The sequence below is a fragment of the Nycticebus coucang genome, chromosome 22 (assembly GCF_027406575.1).
Source record: "Nycticebus coucang isolate mNycCou1 chromosome 22, mNycCou1.pri, whole genome shotgun sequence".
Classification (NCBI taxonomy): Eukaryota; Metazoa; Chordata; class Mammalia; order Primates; family Lorisidae; genus Nycticebus; species Nycticebus coucang.
In genome coordinates this window covers 29,952,475-29,971,937 of record NC_069801.1, presented here as the reverse complement: position 1 = coordinate 29,971,937, position 19,463 = coordinate 29,952,475, and the positions used below count along the sequence as shown (strand labels likewise).

The 19,463-nt window shown below is 45.4% G+C and overlaps 1 protein-coding gene across 5 annotated transcripts in view; it reads left to right on the top strand.

Annotated features, from left to right (window-relative positions):
* The window catches only part of OSCP1 (organic solute carrier partner 1), a 34,797-nt gene extending 21,894 nt beyond the window's left edge, over nt 1-12,903 (top strand). For all 5 annotated transcript variants that reach the window (XM_053576383.1, XM_053576382.1, XM_053576387.1 and 2 more), the window contains 6 exons: nt 6,089-6,192; nt 6,602-6,730; nt 7,809-7,878; nt 10,297-10,436; nt 12,283-12,346; nt 12,559-12,903. In XM_053576383.1, coding sequence (XP_053432358.1) covers nt 6,089-6,192; nt 6,602-6,730; nt 7,809-7,878; nt 10,297-10,436; nt 12,283-12,346; nt 12,559-12,675 — 624 coding nt within the window. In that variant the 3' untranslated portion in view covers nt 12,676-12,903. The remainder of the gene's footprint in view (nt 1-6,088; nt 6,193-6,601; nt 6,731-7,808; nt 7,879-10,296; nt 10,437-12,282; nt 12,347-12,558) is intronic.
* Nucleotides 12,904-19,463: the final 6,560 nt, after the last annotated feature.

The window sequence follows — 19,463 nt, the reverse complement described above, 5'->3', positions numbered from 1 at the left end:
CAGGAATTTAAGACCAGACTGAGCAAGAGTGAGACTGTTTCAAAAACAAGGCTATCAGCTCAGCACCTGTAGCTCAAGTGACTAAGGCACCAGCCTCATACACCAGAGCTGGAGGGTTCGAATCCAGCCCGGGCCTGACAACTGCAACCCAAAAACAGCCAGGCTTTGTGGCAGGCACCTGTACTCCCAGCTACTTGGGAGGCTGAGGCAAGAGAATCGCTTGAGCCTAGGAGTTGGAGGTTGCTGTGAGCTGTGATGCCACAGCACTCTACCCAGGGTGACAGCTTGAGGCTCTATCTCCCATCCAAGTACTAACCAGGCCCAACCCTGCTTGAGGCTCTGTCTCAAAAAAAAAAAAAAAAAAAGATATTTAATAGTCACCATTTAAAATAAAAAATATGTGGCTGAGCCCGGTGGCTCATGCCTGTAATCCTAGCACTCTGGGAGGCCAAGGCAGGTGGATTGCTTGAGCTCAGGAGTTTGAGACCAGCCTGAGCAAGAGCAAAACCTCATCTCTAAAAATAGCCTGGCGTGTGGCAGGCCCCTGTAGTCCTAGTTACTGGGAAGGCTGAGGCAAGAGGATTGCTTGCGCCTAGGAGTTTGAGGTTGCTCCCAGCAGCTGGAAGTCTGAGGCAAATGGATTGCCTGAGCTCACAGGTTCAAGACCAGCCTGAGCCAGAGCAAGACCCCATCTCCAAAAATAGTTTGGCATTGTGGCAGGCACCTGCAGTCCCAGCTACTTGGGAGGCTGAGGCAAAAGAATCACGTAAGCCCAGGAGTTTGAGGTTGCTGTAAGCTATGGTGCCATGACACTCTTTATCAAGGGCAACAAAGTGAGACTCTGGCTCAAAAATAAATTAAAATTAAAATTAAAATAGCTAGATGTTGTGGCGGGCACCTGTAGTCCCCGCTACTTGGGAGGCTGAGGCAAGAGAATCACTTGAGTTTGAGGTTGCTGTGAGCTGTGATGCATGGAACTCTTTACTGAGGGCGACAAAATAAGACTGTCTCAAAAATAAAATAGAATAGAGGCTCAGCACCTGTAGCTCAAGCAGCTAAGACGCCAGCCACATACACCAGAGCTGGGGGGTTCAAATCCAGCCCCGGCCTGCCAAACAATGATAACTACAACCAAAAAATAGCCGGGCCTTGTGGTGAGTACCTGTAGTACAGCTACTTGGGAGGCTGAGGCAAGAGAATTGCTTGAGCCCAGGAGTTGGAGGTTGCTGTGAGCTGTGATGCCACGGCACTCTAACCAGGGCAACAGCTTGAGACTCTGTCTCAAAAAAAAAAAAAGAAGGGTGGCGCCTGTGGCTCAGTGAGTAGGGCGCCGGCCCCATATGCCGAGGGTGGCGGGTTCAAACCCAGCCCCAGCCAAACTGCAACAAAAAAATAGCCGGCCGTTGTGGTGTGCGTCTGTAGTCCCAGCTACTCGGGAGGCTGAGGCAGGAGAATCGCCTAAGCCCAGGAGTTGGAGGTTGCTGTGAGCTGTGTGAGGCCACGGCACTCTACCGAGGGCGGTACAGTGAGACTCTGTCTCTACAAAAAAAAAAAAAAAAAAAAAAGAATAGAATAAAGTTATAGCAGCAATGGGAAACTAAAATAAATAAATGATATGAAAGTACAAATAAGATTAAATTTTGTATTAAATTTCAAGTATCAGTTTTAAAATATATTGAAGGTTCTGCATCATGCTGCTTTCAAGACTGCATGTTTAGGCATTCTATGGATCATAGTAATGCAAACAGCCAAACTGATTTCTCAATTCTGACAGGACAAAACTTATTACAGTGAAAAGCCTTTCCTAATAAGTTTATAGCAAAATCATTCAAACGTATTAAACCACAAACTACATTAAGCCTTACTGGCTAAATGGGGAGGCAATGACACATCAGAATGTCTACCAAGAGAAGTAGAATCACATATCCTGATGATATTCTGCCCCTATCTGTAACATCAGGGCTGGCATTCCAACTCTGCTCTTTAATGGTATTTCTACTCAGCTGCAGTTTATTATTGCCTGCACAGATTTCCTTTGTTTTTAAAATAGTCTTGATAGCTTTTAGATTTGTTTGCAAAATTGGAAACACTTATTCTATTTTATGGAATAAAGTGTTGCCCGATTTAAAGAAAAATCTGTTAGCAAAACCAACTAAATCAAGAAAACACAGCTCTGCTGTAATAACCCCTTGCTCATTATTTAATCAAAGCAAATACAACTTACAAAAGTGTTCATCCAAAATCCAAACTCTCTGTGATATCACGAAACAATGTGAAACTGTCCTAATGCGACCAAGGCTCTCAGAATCTGCACTGAGACTAATTCCATTGGGAGTCTTAAACACTTACAACCTTCTAAACTCCCACCTCCCTTCAGTCCTCTAGAACTCCTCCAGGGTGGCCTCCTAATGGCTGGGCTCTGCATGACACCCACCCTCTTCCTACTCTCATTCATATTCATGTATCCTTCCACGATGGACTTTGCTCCTGTACTTTCCACTGTTTCCGTTATTGGAAAACATCACTCTCTCTCAGCCTCTTCATAGACTGTTCCTTACACCTCCACTCCATTAGCTTCTCTACCTGAAAACATTTCATGTCTGGAAAACTAGTCAGTCTAGTGAACATTTATTGAGTACAGGCTATATGCCAGGCACTGTTTGAGTCAGTGATTTTCAACCAGTATGCCCAGAAAATTTTTAAAGATCATTAATTATTTTCGAAAATTTTTAAAGATCATTAATTATTTTCGAAAGAACGTCAAAGCACAGTAAGTATATTCTTTTTTTTTAACTTTTTTTTTTTTGATCAATGTAATTTTAGTGTGCCACAGAAGTTTAACTAGAGATTCAAGCGTGCTGTGAGATAAAAAAGGTTGAAAACACTGGTGCAACATGACAGACAGAGCAAGACCTTATCTCAATAAAAAAGAGAGTGAGAGAGGCAGAGGGGAAAGGGGAGTAAGTGCCTCACACATTTTAGTTCTGAGATAAAAGGACGCAAAGAGAAAAGCCAAAGCAAAAGTGGTCAGTTCTACTTAAGAGCATTAGGAAAGTCTTCACAGAGGAACTTATATCTTTTATTTTTAAAATAAATTTTTACCAGGCCCAGGGACGATTAAGAAGAAACCCTAAGCAGAAGATGCCATCCCAGCAAAGGCATGAGGCCTATAACTGCCCAGTAGGGGGCGTGGAGTTTGGTCGGTTGAGGATGGCTAGAACGGGGCTGCAGAGAGGAACAGGGCCAGCTGGGGGTTAACTGGCAGCCAGCAGAAAGCCAGTGAAGATTGTAAGCAGGAGAGGGACACAACCAGATATGTTATGAAGAGGTTAGAAGAGTCTCATTAGCAGTATGGGTGGATCAAAAGCAGGCAAGAAGGAAGGCAGAAAGACCAGTCAGGAGGCTCCTACAGTGGGCCAGGCAGGGGATGATGAAAGTCTGTGTGAGAGAGTTGGGGTAGAGAGGAAGGGCCAGACGTAGGGCGTGATCGTGAGATTGGCAACTAAATAGATGCTGGAAGATGAAGGGAGAGGGACTCATCTGCCTGGTGACCTGGTGGTCATTCACGGAGATTTGGAACTCCAGAGGAGGAGCAGTTGAAGCAAGACAAAGGTGAACCCCGCATGAGCAGGATGAATTGGAGGTCCTCCTATGGGAACCACAGGGGGCATGTCTCATAGGCAATAGGATAGATGAGTCAGGTGCCCAGGGAGGGAGGATAACTGGGAGCTCAAGATCCCGGAGCCATCACACAGAAGTGAGCACTGGAGTAGAGGAGTGGATGGAATCACCTGGGGAAAGAAAGTGGAGTGAGAGGAAAAGGGCACAGGAGAGCCACATAGATCAGTTGAGAGCCTACAGAGGAGCTGGCAGGCAGACAGTCCCCACAGTCCTATACAGCCAAGGGCAGAGTCTTGGCCCAAACACACACACACACACACATTGTCACATTAACCCACTGAGTAGGTATTATGATTACCCTCAGTTTACCCAAGAGAAAATAGATGCTCAGAAAGGTTGTGTGTAACTTACCCCAAACCCAGAGCTAAGAAATTGCCCTAGGCTGGGCGCGGTGGCTCCCATCTGTAATCCTAGCACTCTGGGAGACCGAGGCGGATAGATCACTTCAGCTCAGGAGTTCAACGCCAGCCTGAGCTAAAGCAAGACCCCTGTCTCTAAAAATAGCCAGGCATTGTAGCAGGCACCTATAGTCCCAGCTACTCTGGGAAGCTGAGACAAGGGGATTGCTTGAGCCCAAGGGTTTGAGGTTGCTGTGAGCTATGACTTTACGGCAATCTACCGAGGGTGACAAAATAAGACTCTGTCTATTTTTTTTGTTTGTTTTTGTTTTGTTTTGTTTTGGCTGGGGCTGGGTTTGAACCCACCACCTCCGGCATATGGGACCAGCACCCTACTCCTTGAGCCACAGGCGCCGCCCTATTTTTTTTTATATATATATTTTATTTATTTATTTATTTTTGAGACAGAGTCTCAAGCTGTTGCCCTAGGGAGAGTGTCGTGGCGTCATAGCTCACAGCAACCTCCAACTCTTGGGCTTAAGCAATTCTCTTGCCTCAGCCTCCCAAGTAGTTGGGACTACAGGCGCCTGCCACAACACCTAGCTACTTTTTGGTTGTAGTTGTCATTGTTTGGCATGCCCGGGCTGGATTTGAACCCACCAGGCACCCTAACTGCTGAGCTACAGGCACCAAGCCAAGACTCTGTCCAAAAAAAAAAAAAAAAAGGAGGGGGGGCAGCTGATATTTAAGCATAGTCAAACATCAGCATGGCAAACTGCTAGCTTACGCTTTCTCATCACTTTGCGTTTTCACTGCCTTGCACACAACAGATGCTTATTTTTGATAATATTACTAATATAAACATGTAGAATTTTAGAGTTTAAAGGACCTACAAGTTTATATCTAATTTTATAGATGAGGAAGATAAGACCCAGTCAAACAGATTAACTGCTACAGTCTTTTTTTTTTTTTTTTTTGGTAGAGACAGAGTCTCACGGTACCGCCCTCGGGTAGAGTGCCATGGCGTCACACGGCTCACAGCAACCTCTAACTCTTGGGCTCACGTGATTCTCTTGCCTCAGCCTCCCGAGCAGCTGGGACTAAACTGCTACAGTCTTAATGGGATTTAATCTGTGAATGACTGAAACCTTAACACAGAGTACCCAAACAAGGGAGTAGAAATAAGTATAACGTGTTTTCAGTAACATTGAAAAAGCTCCAAACTCAAGTGCCATCTGGGCCCACCTGCCCCAGCTGCACTCTCCTCTCCAGTCCAGCACATGGATAAGAACGCAGGCTCCAGACTCAGACACACAGGGTTCAAATCCTCAGCTCTGCCCCTTCCCAAGGCTGACCTTGAGCATATGTCTTAACCTCTGAGCTGCTGATGCTTCATCTGTAACTCAGGGTTCACAGCTCCATGGAAAGTCAGCAGGGAACCAAGGAATGGGTATGGAATTTGGAGTCAACTTTGGATTTGTTTTTTGTGTTTTTTTTTTTTTTTGAGACAGAATTGTACTTCATTACCCTGGGTAGAGTGCCGTGGCGGCATAGCTCACAGCAACCTCAAACTCTTGGGCTCAAGTCATCCTCTTGCCCCAGCCTCCTGAGTAGCTGGGACTACAGGTGCCCACCACAACACCCTACTATTTTTAGAGAAAGGGTCTCGCTCTGCTCAGGCTGGCCTCGAACCTGTGAGCTCAGGCAATCCACCTGCCTCAGCCTCCCAAAATGCTTGGATTAACAAGCATGAGCCACCACGCCCGGCCCTCAGTGTTGGTTTTGAATCCTGCCCCTGCCACGATTGTTCTCTTTGGACAAGTTATTTCACTCTCAACCTCAGCTTCCTCGTCTTTAAAATAGGAGAAAAGGGACTCACCAGAAGGGCTTGATGGGCAGCACGCAAGTACTTCTGGTTGTAAAAACACTGTATAACTCTACAGATGTTAGTTATGGTGAATTATAAACTCACTTGGTAACATTCTCAAATCACTACATACTTTCCACCCTCAGAATCTTTGTTTCTGAAAACACACCAAGAAACATGACAATAAATGTATTTTTTCCAGGTGTCCATATTTCTGAAGGACAGAGTTCAGAATTCTAATGGGCGCTTTGTGTTGCCAGTGTCCGGGCCTGTTCCCTGGGGAACGGAAGTTCCTGGACTCATCAGGTGAATGTTTAACAGTGATTATCGGGGCTGCATTCGGGGCACCAAGAAACCAGGACTGGGCCACCACAGAGAAGGCAGCACTGCTGAGCCCCTCAGGTTCTACTCCTGGCTTTGCCACTTAGCAGAGGGACTTGAGGCAAGTCACCCAGTGCTCCCGGCCTCATTTCCTCATCTCTTAAGTGGTTACTGTGAGGATGAATAAGGTAATAGTGCTCTGCAGGGCTCACATATCCCTTAGCATATGACATATGCTCAATAAATATTATTAATTGCATTGTTATCATCACAACCAATATCTTTATCTTGAAGGAGTGCATGAATTCCTTTTTGTTCTATGGTACAGAGAAAGCTTCAGGACTACCTAAGTTCTGAGAACATCCCATCATGTCATACTTTGTATTGTGTGTAGAATGTTCAACAAGAAAGGCGAAGAAGTAAAGAAGATGGAATTCAAACATGGTGGAAACTATGTCGCTGCACACAAAGAAGGTTCTCTTGAACTTTATGGAGACCGAGTCCTGAAACTGGGAACTAACATGTAAGCAAATTCTCCTTCCCTGAATTAACAAGTCCAAAGGAGGTCATTTCATTTAAAAAAAAAAAAAAAAAACCAACCTGACTTCTATGAAAATCCCTGCTGATGGGCGGCGCCCGTGGCTCAAGGAGTAGGGCGCCGGTCCCATATGCCGGAGGTGGCGGGTTCAAACCTAGCCCCGGACAAAAAAAAAAGAAAATCCCTGCTGATGACTGGAGTAATTTCCCCTTAGATACAAGGTATGCATGGCCCTGACATTTTCAAAGGGCACCCAAGAACTCCAAACAAGGCAACTCAACAGGTCAAAAAGATATATAACTTTAGGCAGCATCTGTAGCTCAGTGGGTAGGGCGCTAGCCACATACACTGAGGCTGGAGGGTTCAAACCCAACCTGGGCCAACTAAAACAACAATGACAACTGCAACAACAACCAAAAAAAAAAAGGCTCAGCGTCCGTAGCACAATGTTTACTGCACCAGCCACATACACCAAGGCTTGCGGGTTCAAACCCAGCCCGGGCCAGCTAAACCAACAATGACAACTGCAACAAAAAAATAGCCAAGTGTTGTGGCAGGTGCCTGTACTCCCAGCTACTTGGGAGGCTGAGGCAAGAGAATCGCATAAGCCCAAGAGTTGGAGGTTGCTGTGAGCTGCGATGCCATGGTACTCTACCAAGGGTGACATAGTGAGATTCTGTATCAAAAAAAGAAAAAAAAAAAAAAATATATATATATATATACAATTTTAAATAAGCATGGAAGAGAATTAGCCATACCCTTTGTTGCAATGGAAATCCAGAAATACACCATGCTTGGCCCTCAAGTGATGATGTATGTCTTTCCAGTGAGCCATGCTGCTCTTTACAAGTGGAAACATTTCTGTGCAGCTTCCCCAGGTATTCTTCTTTGGGAAGAAATAAACTTTGAGTGGTTTAAACACCCACTTAGTTGCATCCTGTACTCATAGCACCTTTCTGGGTGTTATTTAATGTCTCAAAATTAAAACTGAACTGCATGTATGAGTTAGAAGGAATTCAGTGGAAGGAAAGTAGATGATGTCACCATTTTCTGTTAACATCAGGTACAGCGTGAATCGGCCTGTGGAAACCCATATGTCTGGAGCATCAAAGAATTCAGGCTCACGGACACAGGTGAGCATGTCTCCCTCCCCTATCCTTACAGCTTCTTTCTAGATAACAGAAATCTGCATGGAGAAAGGAGTGGGAATTCAAAAGTAGCCAACATTTCTTTCGTTATTTGCAATCTTCTCCATTCAGCCTTGTAAGCACACAGGTTTTTAATTGCAGCTATTCACGGAGACTTCCACTGATCTCCTAGTTAGGTAATTTTAGGCTTGGCTCAACCACCATAATTAAACAGGAACCACACACCAGGACATGTGTAATAGCATTGTACCAGCGCCATTAGGTCTGTTGTTGCTGACTCCAGCACTTGTGTGTATCCTGATCATTAAAGCATCTCTTTTTAATGCTTCCCTAAATAGTGGTGTGGGAGGTAAGTTCAAAGTAGGATTTTATTGTCTCTGAATTTCATCTTCACAAATTTTCAGTGAACTAGCTCCCAGCTAGACATAGGACAAATCATGGAATATTCAATTATTCAGGAAATAGCTATTAAATTGCTTAAGTGGGCTGGATACCCAGGGACACTAAGCTGACACAGATATGGTCCCACCCTGAAGGGGCTTATAGAATCCTGGGGAAGACAGTGATAGGAGTAAATTAACAGCATGGAAGAGGGGCTAGCTAGGCGTTCTTAACAATGCTGTTCCAGAAGATCATATGACCTGTCCAGTGGGGTGGATGGAGGGACTGGATCAGAAAGACTTTTCAAAGGAGGGACATTGAAGTTGGGCTCCAAAGTGGGTAAAATAGGGCTGGTTGCAGTGACTCACACCTGTACTCCCAGCACTTTGGCGGACTGAGTTGAGAGGATCACTTGAGCCCAAGATTTCAAGAGCAACATAGCAAGATTCCCACATACCCATCTCTACAAAAACTTTAAAAATTACCTAGGCAGGGCGGCACCTGTGGCTCAGTGAGTGGGGCACCGGCCCCATAACCAAGGGTAGTGGGTTCAAACCTGGCCCCGGCCAAACTGCAACAACAACAAAAAAAATAGCCGGGCGTTGTGGCGAACGCCTGTAGTCCCAGCTGTTTGGGAGGCTGAGGCAAGAGAATCGTGTAAGCCAAAGAGCTGGAGGTTGCTGTGAGTTGTGTGACATCATGGTACTCTAGCGAGGGCAGTAAAGTGAGACTCTGTCTCTACAAAAAAAAAAAAAAATTACCCAGGCAAGTCTGGGTTTGGTGGCTCATAGCTGTAATCCTAGCACTCTGGAGGCTGAGGCCAGAGGATCCCTCAAGCTTAGGAGTTCTAGACCAGCCTATGCAAGAATAAGACCCCATCTCTACTAAAAATAGAAAAATTAGCAGATCATTGTATCAAGTGCCTATAGTCCCAGCTACTTGGGAGGTTGAGGCAGGAGGATCACTTGAACACAGGAGTGTTTGAGGTTGCTGTGAGCTAGGCTGACATCACAGCACTCTAGCCTGAGCAACAGAGACTCTGTCTCAAAAAAAAAAAAAGGAAAATTATCCAGGCAAGGTGGCACATGCCTATAGTCCCAGCTACATGGGAGACTGAGGTGCAAAGATTGCTTGAGTCCAGGAGCTCAAGGCTGCAGTAAGCTATGATGCCACTGCACTACAGCCTGGGCAACAATGTGAGACCCAGTCTCAAAAAAATAAACAAAGTGGATAAAATACTAAATAGCAGAGAAGGAGAAATGGACATGCAGGCCCAGGTGACAGGATGAGCAGGGACACAGAGGGACAAAGCACAGCATGCTTAGAGGAGCAGGGAGGGGGCATATGTTCCATGGGTCTGGATCATAGCTAACTGAGGCCACTGGCTGAGGTTTAACTGGAGAGGGACATTGGGGCCTGATTAGGAAGGGGCTTAAACGATTAGGACTTTGTTCTTTAGACAGGCGGGGTTTGTTTCAAGTCAAGGAGAAATTATCTGAAAACTGTATTTTAGATAACTGGTAGCAGAGTAACGGAAGGGAAAGAGCAAGGAAGCCTGGGTTAGAAGGAAGGGGCAAAGCTGACATGGGGTGAGGACCTTGAGAGGAGAAAAATGGATCCGAGGGTGTGTTCCCGACCGTCGCCGCTTGAGGGCAGTATGGCATTGCCTCTGGAGTGAGTGCGTTGGAGACTTGACTGAGGCTTCCTCAACACTGAGGGAACTGGGCAACTGAAAAGGAAGCAAAGTTCTTCAAGGAGGAAGGTAGTTTGAGGAGAAATGTGTATCCCCGAGGCCCTCCACTCATCTTGAAAGTATGAAAATCTGGTTTGTGTTCCTAAATTCCCTGTGCTTCTGACATGGATGATTTGTCTTTTGATTAAACCAGGCTCCTATGCTTTATTTGGACTCAGAAATAGTTATTATTTTGCTTTATTATACGATAATACCACCCTGGGTCTCAGGTCTTAGCGGGAAATGTGATCACATTTATGTGGCTAAAACTCATGCAATTGTTTCTGCAGGAAAGCATTGCTCCCAACCCTCTTGCTAAAGAAGAACTGAATTTCTTGGCCAGGCTGATGGGAGGGATGGAGATTAAGAAACCCAGTGGCCCAGAGCCAGGATTCCGATTGAATCTCTTTACCACTGATGAAGAAGAGGAGTATGTTTTAAACTTTTTTCTTTAAAGACATATATAAAAATCCATTATATATGCCTGTGGCTCAAGGAGTAGGGTGCCAGCCCCTATACCAGAGGTAGTGAGTTCAAACCTGGCCCCTGCCAAAAACTGCAAAAAAAAAAAAAAGAAAGAAAGATATATATAAAAATCCCAAGTATGATAAGAACCCAAAAATGACATTACAAACCAGTGACACTCATAAATACAAATGTAAAAATCACAACAAGCTAACACACCAGGCGGCCGAGCCGGGTGGATTGCCTGAGCTCACAGGTTTGAGACCAGCCTAAGCCAGAGGAAGACCTCATCTCTAAAAATAGGCAGGCGTTGTGGCAGGCGCCTGTAGTCCCAGCTACCAGGGAGGCTGAGGCAAGAGAATCACTTAAGCCCAGGAGTTGGAGGTTGCTGTGAGCTGTGGTGCCACGGCATTCTACCCAGGGTGACATTGAAGCTCTGTCTCAGAAAAAAAAAAAAAAAGAGTTCAAGACCAGCCTGAATGAGACCAAGACACCATCTTTACTAAAAGTAGAAAAATTAGCTAGGCCTTGTGGCACCATCTGCAGTCCCAGCTATTTGGGAGGCTAAGGTAGGAGGCTCACTTGAGCCCAGGAGTTTGAGATTGCTGTGAGCTAGGCTGATGCCATGTCACTCTAGCCTGGACAACAGAGTAAGACTGTCTCAAAAAAGAAAAGGAAAGAAACCTGAGGGAGGTTGGAGCTTGATTTCTTTGGGATTAGATAGTCTTACCCAACCAATAGCAGTAGTAATTCACCAAGATTTATATAGTTCTGTATAGTTTACGGAACATGTTTACATGCATTATCTCATCAATCCTCCCTCAACCAAATATTTGGGGTGAGGGTTGCCTTCTCTTTCCCCATTCATTAAACTAACTTCTTTTGTTTACTTCTGTATGGCAGGTACATGTACTAAATACTGGGGACATAAAGATGGAGTATAACACCTATAACCTCCCAGCTAGTGGGAAAATGAACAAGTACTTAAGTGAGTTCAGTCATGTCATGAATACTCTAATTGAGGACACAGTGACTGACTTTGCACCAGCAAATTGAAAGAGTGGCATCTGATCTGGGTCTTAGAGTTTGCCAAGCAGAGGAAGGGAAAAAAGCATTATTTTCAGGGCGGTGCCTGTGGCTCAGTTGGTAAGGCGCCGGCCCCATATACCGAGGGTGGCAGGTTCAAACTCGGCCCCGGCCAAACTGCAACCAAAAAATAGCCAGGCGTTGTGGGGGGCGCCTGTAGTCCCAGCTACTCGGGAGGCTGAGGCAAGAGAATCACTTAAGCCCAGGAGTTGGAGGTTGCTGTGAGCTGTGTGAGGCCACAGCACTCTACTGAGGGCCATAAAGTGAGACTCTGTCTCTACAAAAAAAAAAAGCATTATTTTCAGATTTTAGTGTGTGCAAAGGTACAAAGGCAAAGAGATAGAATATGACAGCCAGGCACAGTGGCTCACCTATAATCCTAGCACTCTGGGAGGCCAAGAAGGGTGGATTGCCTGAGCTCACGAGTTCGAGACCAGCCTGAGCGAGAGTGAGACCCCATCTCTACTAAAAATAGAAAACCTAAGGCAAGAGGATTGCTTGAGCCCAAGAGTTGGAAGTTGCTGTGAGCTATGATGCTATGGCACTCTACCCAGGGCAACAGCATGAGACTCTGTCTTAAAAAAAAAAAAAAAAGAACTTGACTTTCTAGAGATGGAATAGAAAGCTAAAGGGCAATGGCAGAAGATGAGGCAGGAAAGACGGGTTGCCATGCTAGCAGGGAGAGAACCCTAACTTTGGATCTGCGTCTTTACTGTCTCATCTAGACAAGCAGCGCTAACCAGACCGGAAGAATTGTCCTATGAAGTTATCAACATACAGGCTACCCAGGTGCGTATTGGGGATTACACAGCATCAAATCTTATTCCCTTCTCATGGTAACCTTGAACTTCAAAGACCCCTTTTTATTCTGTATTCAGCCTGTAACAAGCAGGCGAAATGCATCACAGTGAGGGGGTGAAAAACTAAATGCCTACTGCACAGAGAGACAACAGGGAGGACACATCCTCCTCATTCACTTTCTCCTCTCCCTTCTCTAACAGGACCAGCAACGGAACGAAGAGTTGGCTCGGATTATGGGGGAGTTTGAGATCACAGAGCAGCCAAGGTCAAGCACCAGCAAGGGGGATGATTTGCTGGCCATGATGGATGAGTTATAACTCTGCTGACCAGGCACACTCCTCCCCCAAAAGAGAGGCCTCGTGCTGAGGACCCCTGGGGAATGCTCCAGGGCCCAGAATAATGCTGCTAGTTTTCTACTGAGTGCAGCCAGCACCTCTAGTTCCTATTTATGTGGTAACGAACTGTGCACATCTCCCTCAGGGAGTACCCTCTCTTGAAGGCACACAGACACATATTTCCAGCAAATATATACTGGCTTTTGAACTGGATCTTTCCCAGTTTATTCATAATTCTATGACAGCCATCCAAGGCTCCCTGGGCCTGAGGTTTGAGTCCCAGAGTCAGTGAGGGGTCACTCCTACTGTCGCTTTCATGTTGACTATTTCAGCTTTCGTGTACGGACCTACACCTCAGATGCCTATAAATCATAACAAAACCTTCTAGTCTCCAGGGATGCATTCTGCCTAGTAGGCAGAGCCCAGTGTAGATAGCCGTACTCTCTCTGGTACAACGGGAACTGTGACCTCAGAGAGGCAGAATAAGCAAGGCTGAGGCAGGGAACATTCAGCTGGGCCCCAAGCAGGGCATGTGGGTCTGGGGGTCTGTACCTCTCTGCCCATTGTCTGTGCATATGTGGATGTGAGTTTATCCCACACAGAGATGAGTACCAAGGGCATATTTCGTTTTTCAGCATGATATGTACTCCTTACCCCCAGAGTCCTCTCTGATACTTAGCTTGCTTTCTAAACACCCAGCATGATAAGCTGTGACATCTGTGTCCTCTGCTTCACCATCAGTCACCAAGCAGAGCCTTAGGCTGGGTACATAGGAGGCAGGTGTGCTGTGGCCCTCTCCCTGCTGTGTCACAGCTGAGCCACTTCCGATGGCAGGATTAAACTCAGCAGAATGCAGCAAGAGGCCCCATCTAATTGGAGTCCATGTGAAATATCTCCAACCAGAGCTGCCCTCATTTAAGGAAGGATCAGCAAGCTACTGCACACCAATAGTCCCAGCTACTCAGGAAGCTGAGGCAAGAGGGTCCTTTGAGCCCAGGTGTTCAAGTGCTGCCTGGGCAACATAGTATGACTTCATCTCAAAAAAAAGAAAAGAAACCAAAACTAAAAGTTTGGCTGGTCTGAGTGCAGTCGTGTTTACAAATAATTGATCACAACTAGTTACAGATTTGTTCCTTTTCCAATCTCACTGCTTCGTTTGACAAGCCTAAAAAAGGGAGTGGGGGAAGCCCTCCATGACATGGTCCTTCCTGGGACTAAGTAACCAGTGGGTTTGGGGCCAATTGACATCAGAGATCCAGGTCCAGAGGGGGAAAAGAAACTAAGTTGAGATGGTCATTGCCTAAGTGGACCAACTACAGGGATCACCCCAGCTCCACCCACTCTAGGAAGAGCTGAGCCAACATAGTTCTGGAAGCTGCCCTTTGGCTAGCAAAAGGCATAGAGTTTGGAAGTGGAAAGGTAAGCCACCGAATAAATTTAAGTTCCTTCCTACCCATTAAAGTTACACTTCCTTACCTGTGAAGACACCTCCACCCCTGCCAAAGGTCTACTGGGCAGGTAAAGCACATCATGTTCTAAAACGCCTGTTGCAGCAGATGTACAAAGTGCCTTTTGTTTTGGTTTCTTAATTAATCTGGCCACTATTCTGGAGGCCTTACTGGGTGACAGATGAAGGGGAAGTTTCTGTCCTGTTTTGAGTCTGTTCCCCACGTCGCTGTCATGAATTGGAACTTCACTGTCTGCCCTGAACGTGTCCTGGGCCTTTGAAGGTAGCCGTGGGCTGTCCAAAAGCAGCAGCAGCCTCTTCCACCCATACTAGAGCAACGCTGATGGTTTCGAATGTGTCAGTCCTGTCGGTAAATAAACAAGATACAGATCTCTGGTAAGGCAGCTCTGTGATGAGGCAATCTGAGTTTCATGTCTCTATACTTGCACAAACATTAAGAAGAACAAGTTTATTTGCATGGTAGTTCTGCGCATCCAGAGAAGGTGTGGGAGCCAGAGGAAGCAAAGGAAAAAGATCACCCTGCCTGAGATGTGCGCTGAGTACTAAGCACACATCAGTGCTCATTTAGAACCATGCTAGATGGGCATGAGGGTGTCACACCACAAAGCCTGGCATGACACATCCTCTTTAGGGGAAAGGCACCATGGTCAGAACACTGCCCTCTGGTCCCATCCCTGCCCTAAATCACCAAGTCATCTTAGACCAGTTACCCTCAGCAAGCCTTGGTTCCCTCATCTATTAAGAAAAGAACTAGTTGAGTTCTTTCGAATCCAGCTTGCCCAGGTAAGTTACTGAGTTTACAGATTTCTAGGCCCTGCCCCAGGTGGGGGCAAAATTAGAGTCTTACCCCTTCTTAGAAAGTTCGGATGCCCTACAGATTATGTAAAGCAAAACTATAGGAAAGCCAAAAACCAAAGAATTTTAATGGCTCCTAGAAGAAGTAATAAAAAGAGTGAGAAAGTAATAAAAGAGAGGGAAATTCTATGAGGAAAATCATCCTGGAGTCCACATAAGTGTCTAACTCACTTTTTTCCTTAGATCTAAATCTCAATAGAGAAGCTTCAACATAAGTAGAACCTGCAGGTGCCCAGCTCTAAACCAGCTCAGATTCCCTCATCCACATCCATCTGGTGTCATAGCCATCTGGATTGTCACTGTGGTGTATGTCCAGTATAGTTTTGCACCAACTCAAGCAAGACACAGGAAACCATAGAAAGAAATGCAAATTTTAGGAAATTTATATAGTGAGCATAATACCCAATTTTTTTTTTTTTTTTTTTTTCTACCAGTGAGACTCTGTCTCTACAAAAAAAAAAAATAAGTTAAAAAAAATTTTTTTTCACAGGTTCAAATCCAGCCCGGGCCTGCCAAACAACAATGATGGCTGCAACCAAAAAATAGCCAGGCATTGTGGTGGGCACCTGTAATCCCAGCTACTTGGGAGGCAGAGGCAGGAGAATCCCTTAAGCCCAGGAGTTAGAGGTTGCTGTGAGCTGTGATGCCACAGCACTATACCCAGGAGAATCCCTTAAGCCCAGGAGTTAGAGGTTGCTGTGAGCTGTGATGCCACAGCACTATACCCAGGGTGACAGCTTGAGGCTCTATTTCAAAAAAAAAAAAAAAATTTTGCCCAGTTATGACAATAAAATGGAAAACCACAATTATAATTCATAAACTAACATAAAAAAACAATACATACTTTATCAGGCATTACACCAAGCCCTTTTCCTTTCTTTTTTATTTTTGAGACAGGGTCTCACTATGTCACCCTCAGTAGAGTGCTGTAGCGTCACAGCTCACAGCTATCTCCAACTCTTGAGCTTAAGTGATTCTCTTGCTTCAGCCTCCCAGTAGCTGGGACCACAGGTGCCCACCACAATGCCTGGCTATTTTTTGTTGTAGTTGTCATTGTTTTTTTTTTTAGCTGGCCAGGGCTAGATTCGAACCTGCCAGCCTTAGTGTATGTGGCTGGCGCCCTAGCTGCTGAGCTACAGGTGTCGAGCCCCTTTTCCTTTCTATTTATTCTAAAGGGAGGGAGTCCAGGCCAAGTGCGGTGACTCATGCCTATAATCCTAGCACTCTAGGAGGCCAAGGTGGGTGGATTGCCTAAGCTTACAGGTTCGAGACCAGCCTGAACAAAAGTGATACCGTGTCTCTAAAAATAGCTGGGCATTATGGCGGGTACCTGTAGTCCCAGCTACTTGGGAGGCTGAGGCAAGAGGATTGCTTGAAGGTTATGTTAACCAGTATGATGAAAATATGTCAAATGGTATATAAAGCCAGTGTATGGTGCCCCATGATTGCATTAATGTACACAGCTATGATTTAATAATAAATAAATTTTTAAAAATAGAACATAAGGGGCGGCACCTGTGGCTCAGTGAGTAGGGCGCCGGCCCCATATGCCGAGGGTGGCGGGTTCGGACCCAGCCCCGGCCAAACTGCAACAGAAAAATAGCCGGGCGTTGTGGTGGGTGCCTGTAGTCCCAGCTGCTCGGGAGGCTGAGGCAAGAGAATCACGTAAGCCCAAGAGTTAGAGGTTGCTGTAAGCTGTGTGACGCCATGGCACTCTACCCGAGGGCGGTACAGTGAGACTCTGTCTCTACAAAAAAAAAAAAAAAAATAGAACACAAATGTCTTAACAATAATTAAGTAAATGAGGTGAAATCTACATTGATCAGTTTGATGTAAGCACTCCAAATTGTATAAAAAAATCAACACATTGTACCCCACAAATGCATAAATGTATTGATGATCTATGTGTATATAACTTAATAAAAGAAAAAAAATTTTTAAAGATTAAAAAAAAAAAAAAGAAAGAGGATTGCTTGAGCCCAGGAGTTTGAGGTTGCTGTGAGCTATGACACCACAGCACTCTACCAAGGGCTACAAAATAAGATTTTGGACTCCGCACCTATAGCTCAGCAGCAAGTCGCCAGTCACATACACTGGAGCTGGGGGGTTCGAATCCAGCCCGGGCCTACCAAACAACAACTACAACCAATAAAAAAAAAAAATAGCTGGGTGTTGTGGCAGACACTTCTAGTCCCAGCTACTTGGGAGGCTGAAGCAAGAGAATCACTTAAGGGTGGCGCCTGTGGCTCAGTGAGTAGGGTGCCGGCCCCATATGCCGAGGGTGGCGGGTTCAAACCCAGCCCCGGCCAAACTGCAACAACAAAAAAAAAATAGCCAGGCATTGTGGCGGGCGCCTGTAGTCCCAGCTACTCAGGAGGCTGAGGCAAGAGAATCGCGTAAGCCCAACAGAGGTTGCTGTGAGCCGTGTAACGCCACGGCACTCTACCGAGGGCGGTACAGTGAAACTCTGTCTCTACAAAAAAAAAAAAAAAAGAGAGAATCACTTAAGCCCCAGAGTTCGAGGTTGCTGTGAGCTGTGACACCATAGCCCTCTACCAAGGGCAACAAAGTGAGACTGTGTCTAAAAATATATAAATAAATAAGTCTCATAAATAAATAAATAAAAAGTGCTTCAAGCTGATTCTAATGAGAGGCAAGGTTGAAAAGACTACCCCATAGGGCGGCGCCTGTGGCTCAAGGAGTAGGGTGCTGGTCCCATATGCCAGAGGTGGCAGGTTCAAACCTAGCCCCGGCCAAAAACCAAAAAAAAAAAAAAATTAAAAAAAAAAAAAGAAAAGACTACCCCATGAAGCACAAAGCACCAGTGTGAACTATACTCACCCCCAGAAAAGCTGATTCTACTCAAGCCTTTCATGTTAATCTCTAGCTGAAAACATTTCAAAGGACAGAGGAATAAATGAAGTGATACTATGATGAAGCAACCAGACAAATCCAGAATGTGCATTATTTTGCCTAGCAACTGACATGTTTTATTTATTCATTCATTCATTTTTATTTATTTATTTAATTTTGAGACAGAGTCTCACTATGTCACCCTTGGTAGAGTGCCGTGGCGTCACATCTCACAGCAACCACTAACTCTTGGGCTCAAGTGATTCTCTTGCCTCAGCCTCCCAAGTAGCTAGGACCACAAGCACCTGCCACAACACCCGGCCCTTTTTTTTTTTCTGTAGTTGCAGTTGTCGTTGTTGTTTAGCAGGCCTGGGCGGGCTCGAACCTGTCACCTTCAGTGTATGTGGCTGGTGCCCTACTCACTGAGCTACGGGTGCCGAGGCTCATTCATTTAAGACAGACACGCTGTCGCCCTGGATAGAATTCTGTGGCATCATAGCTCATAGCAACCTCAAACACCTGGGCTCATTTAGTGATCCTCTTGCCTCAGTTTTTCATTTTTAGTAGAGACAAGGTCTTGCTATTGCTCATGCTGGTCTTAAACTCCTGAGCTCAAGCAACCACCCGCCTCAGAGTGCTAGGATTACAGGCATGAGCCACCGTGTCCAATTGAATTTTATATTTTTAATAATCCAGTGACTTGGCTCAGTGCCCGTGGCTCAAGCACCAGCCACATACACCTGAGCTGGCGGGTTTGAATCCAGCCCAGGCTGACAAACAAAATGATGGCTGAAACCAAAAAATAGCCGGGCGTTGTGGTGGGGACCTGTAGACCCAGCTACTTGGGAGGCAGAGGCAGGAGAATCGCTTGAGCCCAGGAGTTGGAGGTTGCTGGGAGCTGTGATGCCACAGCACTCTACCCAGGGTGACAGGTTGAGGCTCTGTCTCAAATAATAATGATAATAATAATCCAGTGATTTTAAAAAGGGAAGGAGAGACTATTCTAGATTAAGAGATCTAAAGACATACGAATGAAATGCAGTACCTCAGATTGAGAATTAAACAATTGTTTTTTACACAACTGGGGAAACAATTATGAACTGGATATTAGTTGCTACCAAAGAATTAATAATTGTTATTAGGTGTGTAATGACATTGTGGTTATGTAGGAAATGTTTTCAAAAACCATGATTTTTAGATGTAAAAAGGAAAAATGATTTGTTTTGAAACATTTTAGCAACAACAAAAATGATGCTGTAAATGTGATGAAATGTTATGAATGATGAATCTGAGTGACGGGTATATGGGTGTCCATTATGTGAGTCTACTTTTGTAAATTTTTTTTTTTTTTTTTTTTTGTAGAGACAGAGTCTCACTGTACCGCCCTCAGGTAGAGTGCCATGACGTCACACGGCTCACAGCAACCTGTAACTCTTGGGTTTACATGATTCTCTTGCCTCAGCCTCCCAAGCAGCTGGGACTACAGGTGCCCACCACAACCCCCGGATATATTTTTTTGTTGCAGTTTGGCAGGGGCTGGATTTGAATCCGCCACCCTTGGCATATGGGGCCGGCGCCCTACTCACTGAGCCAC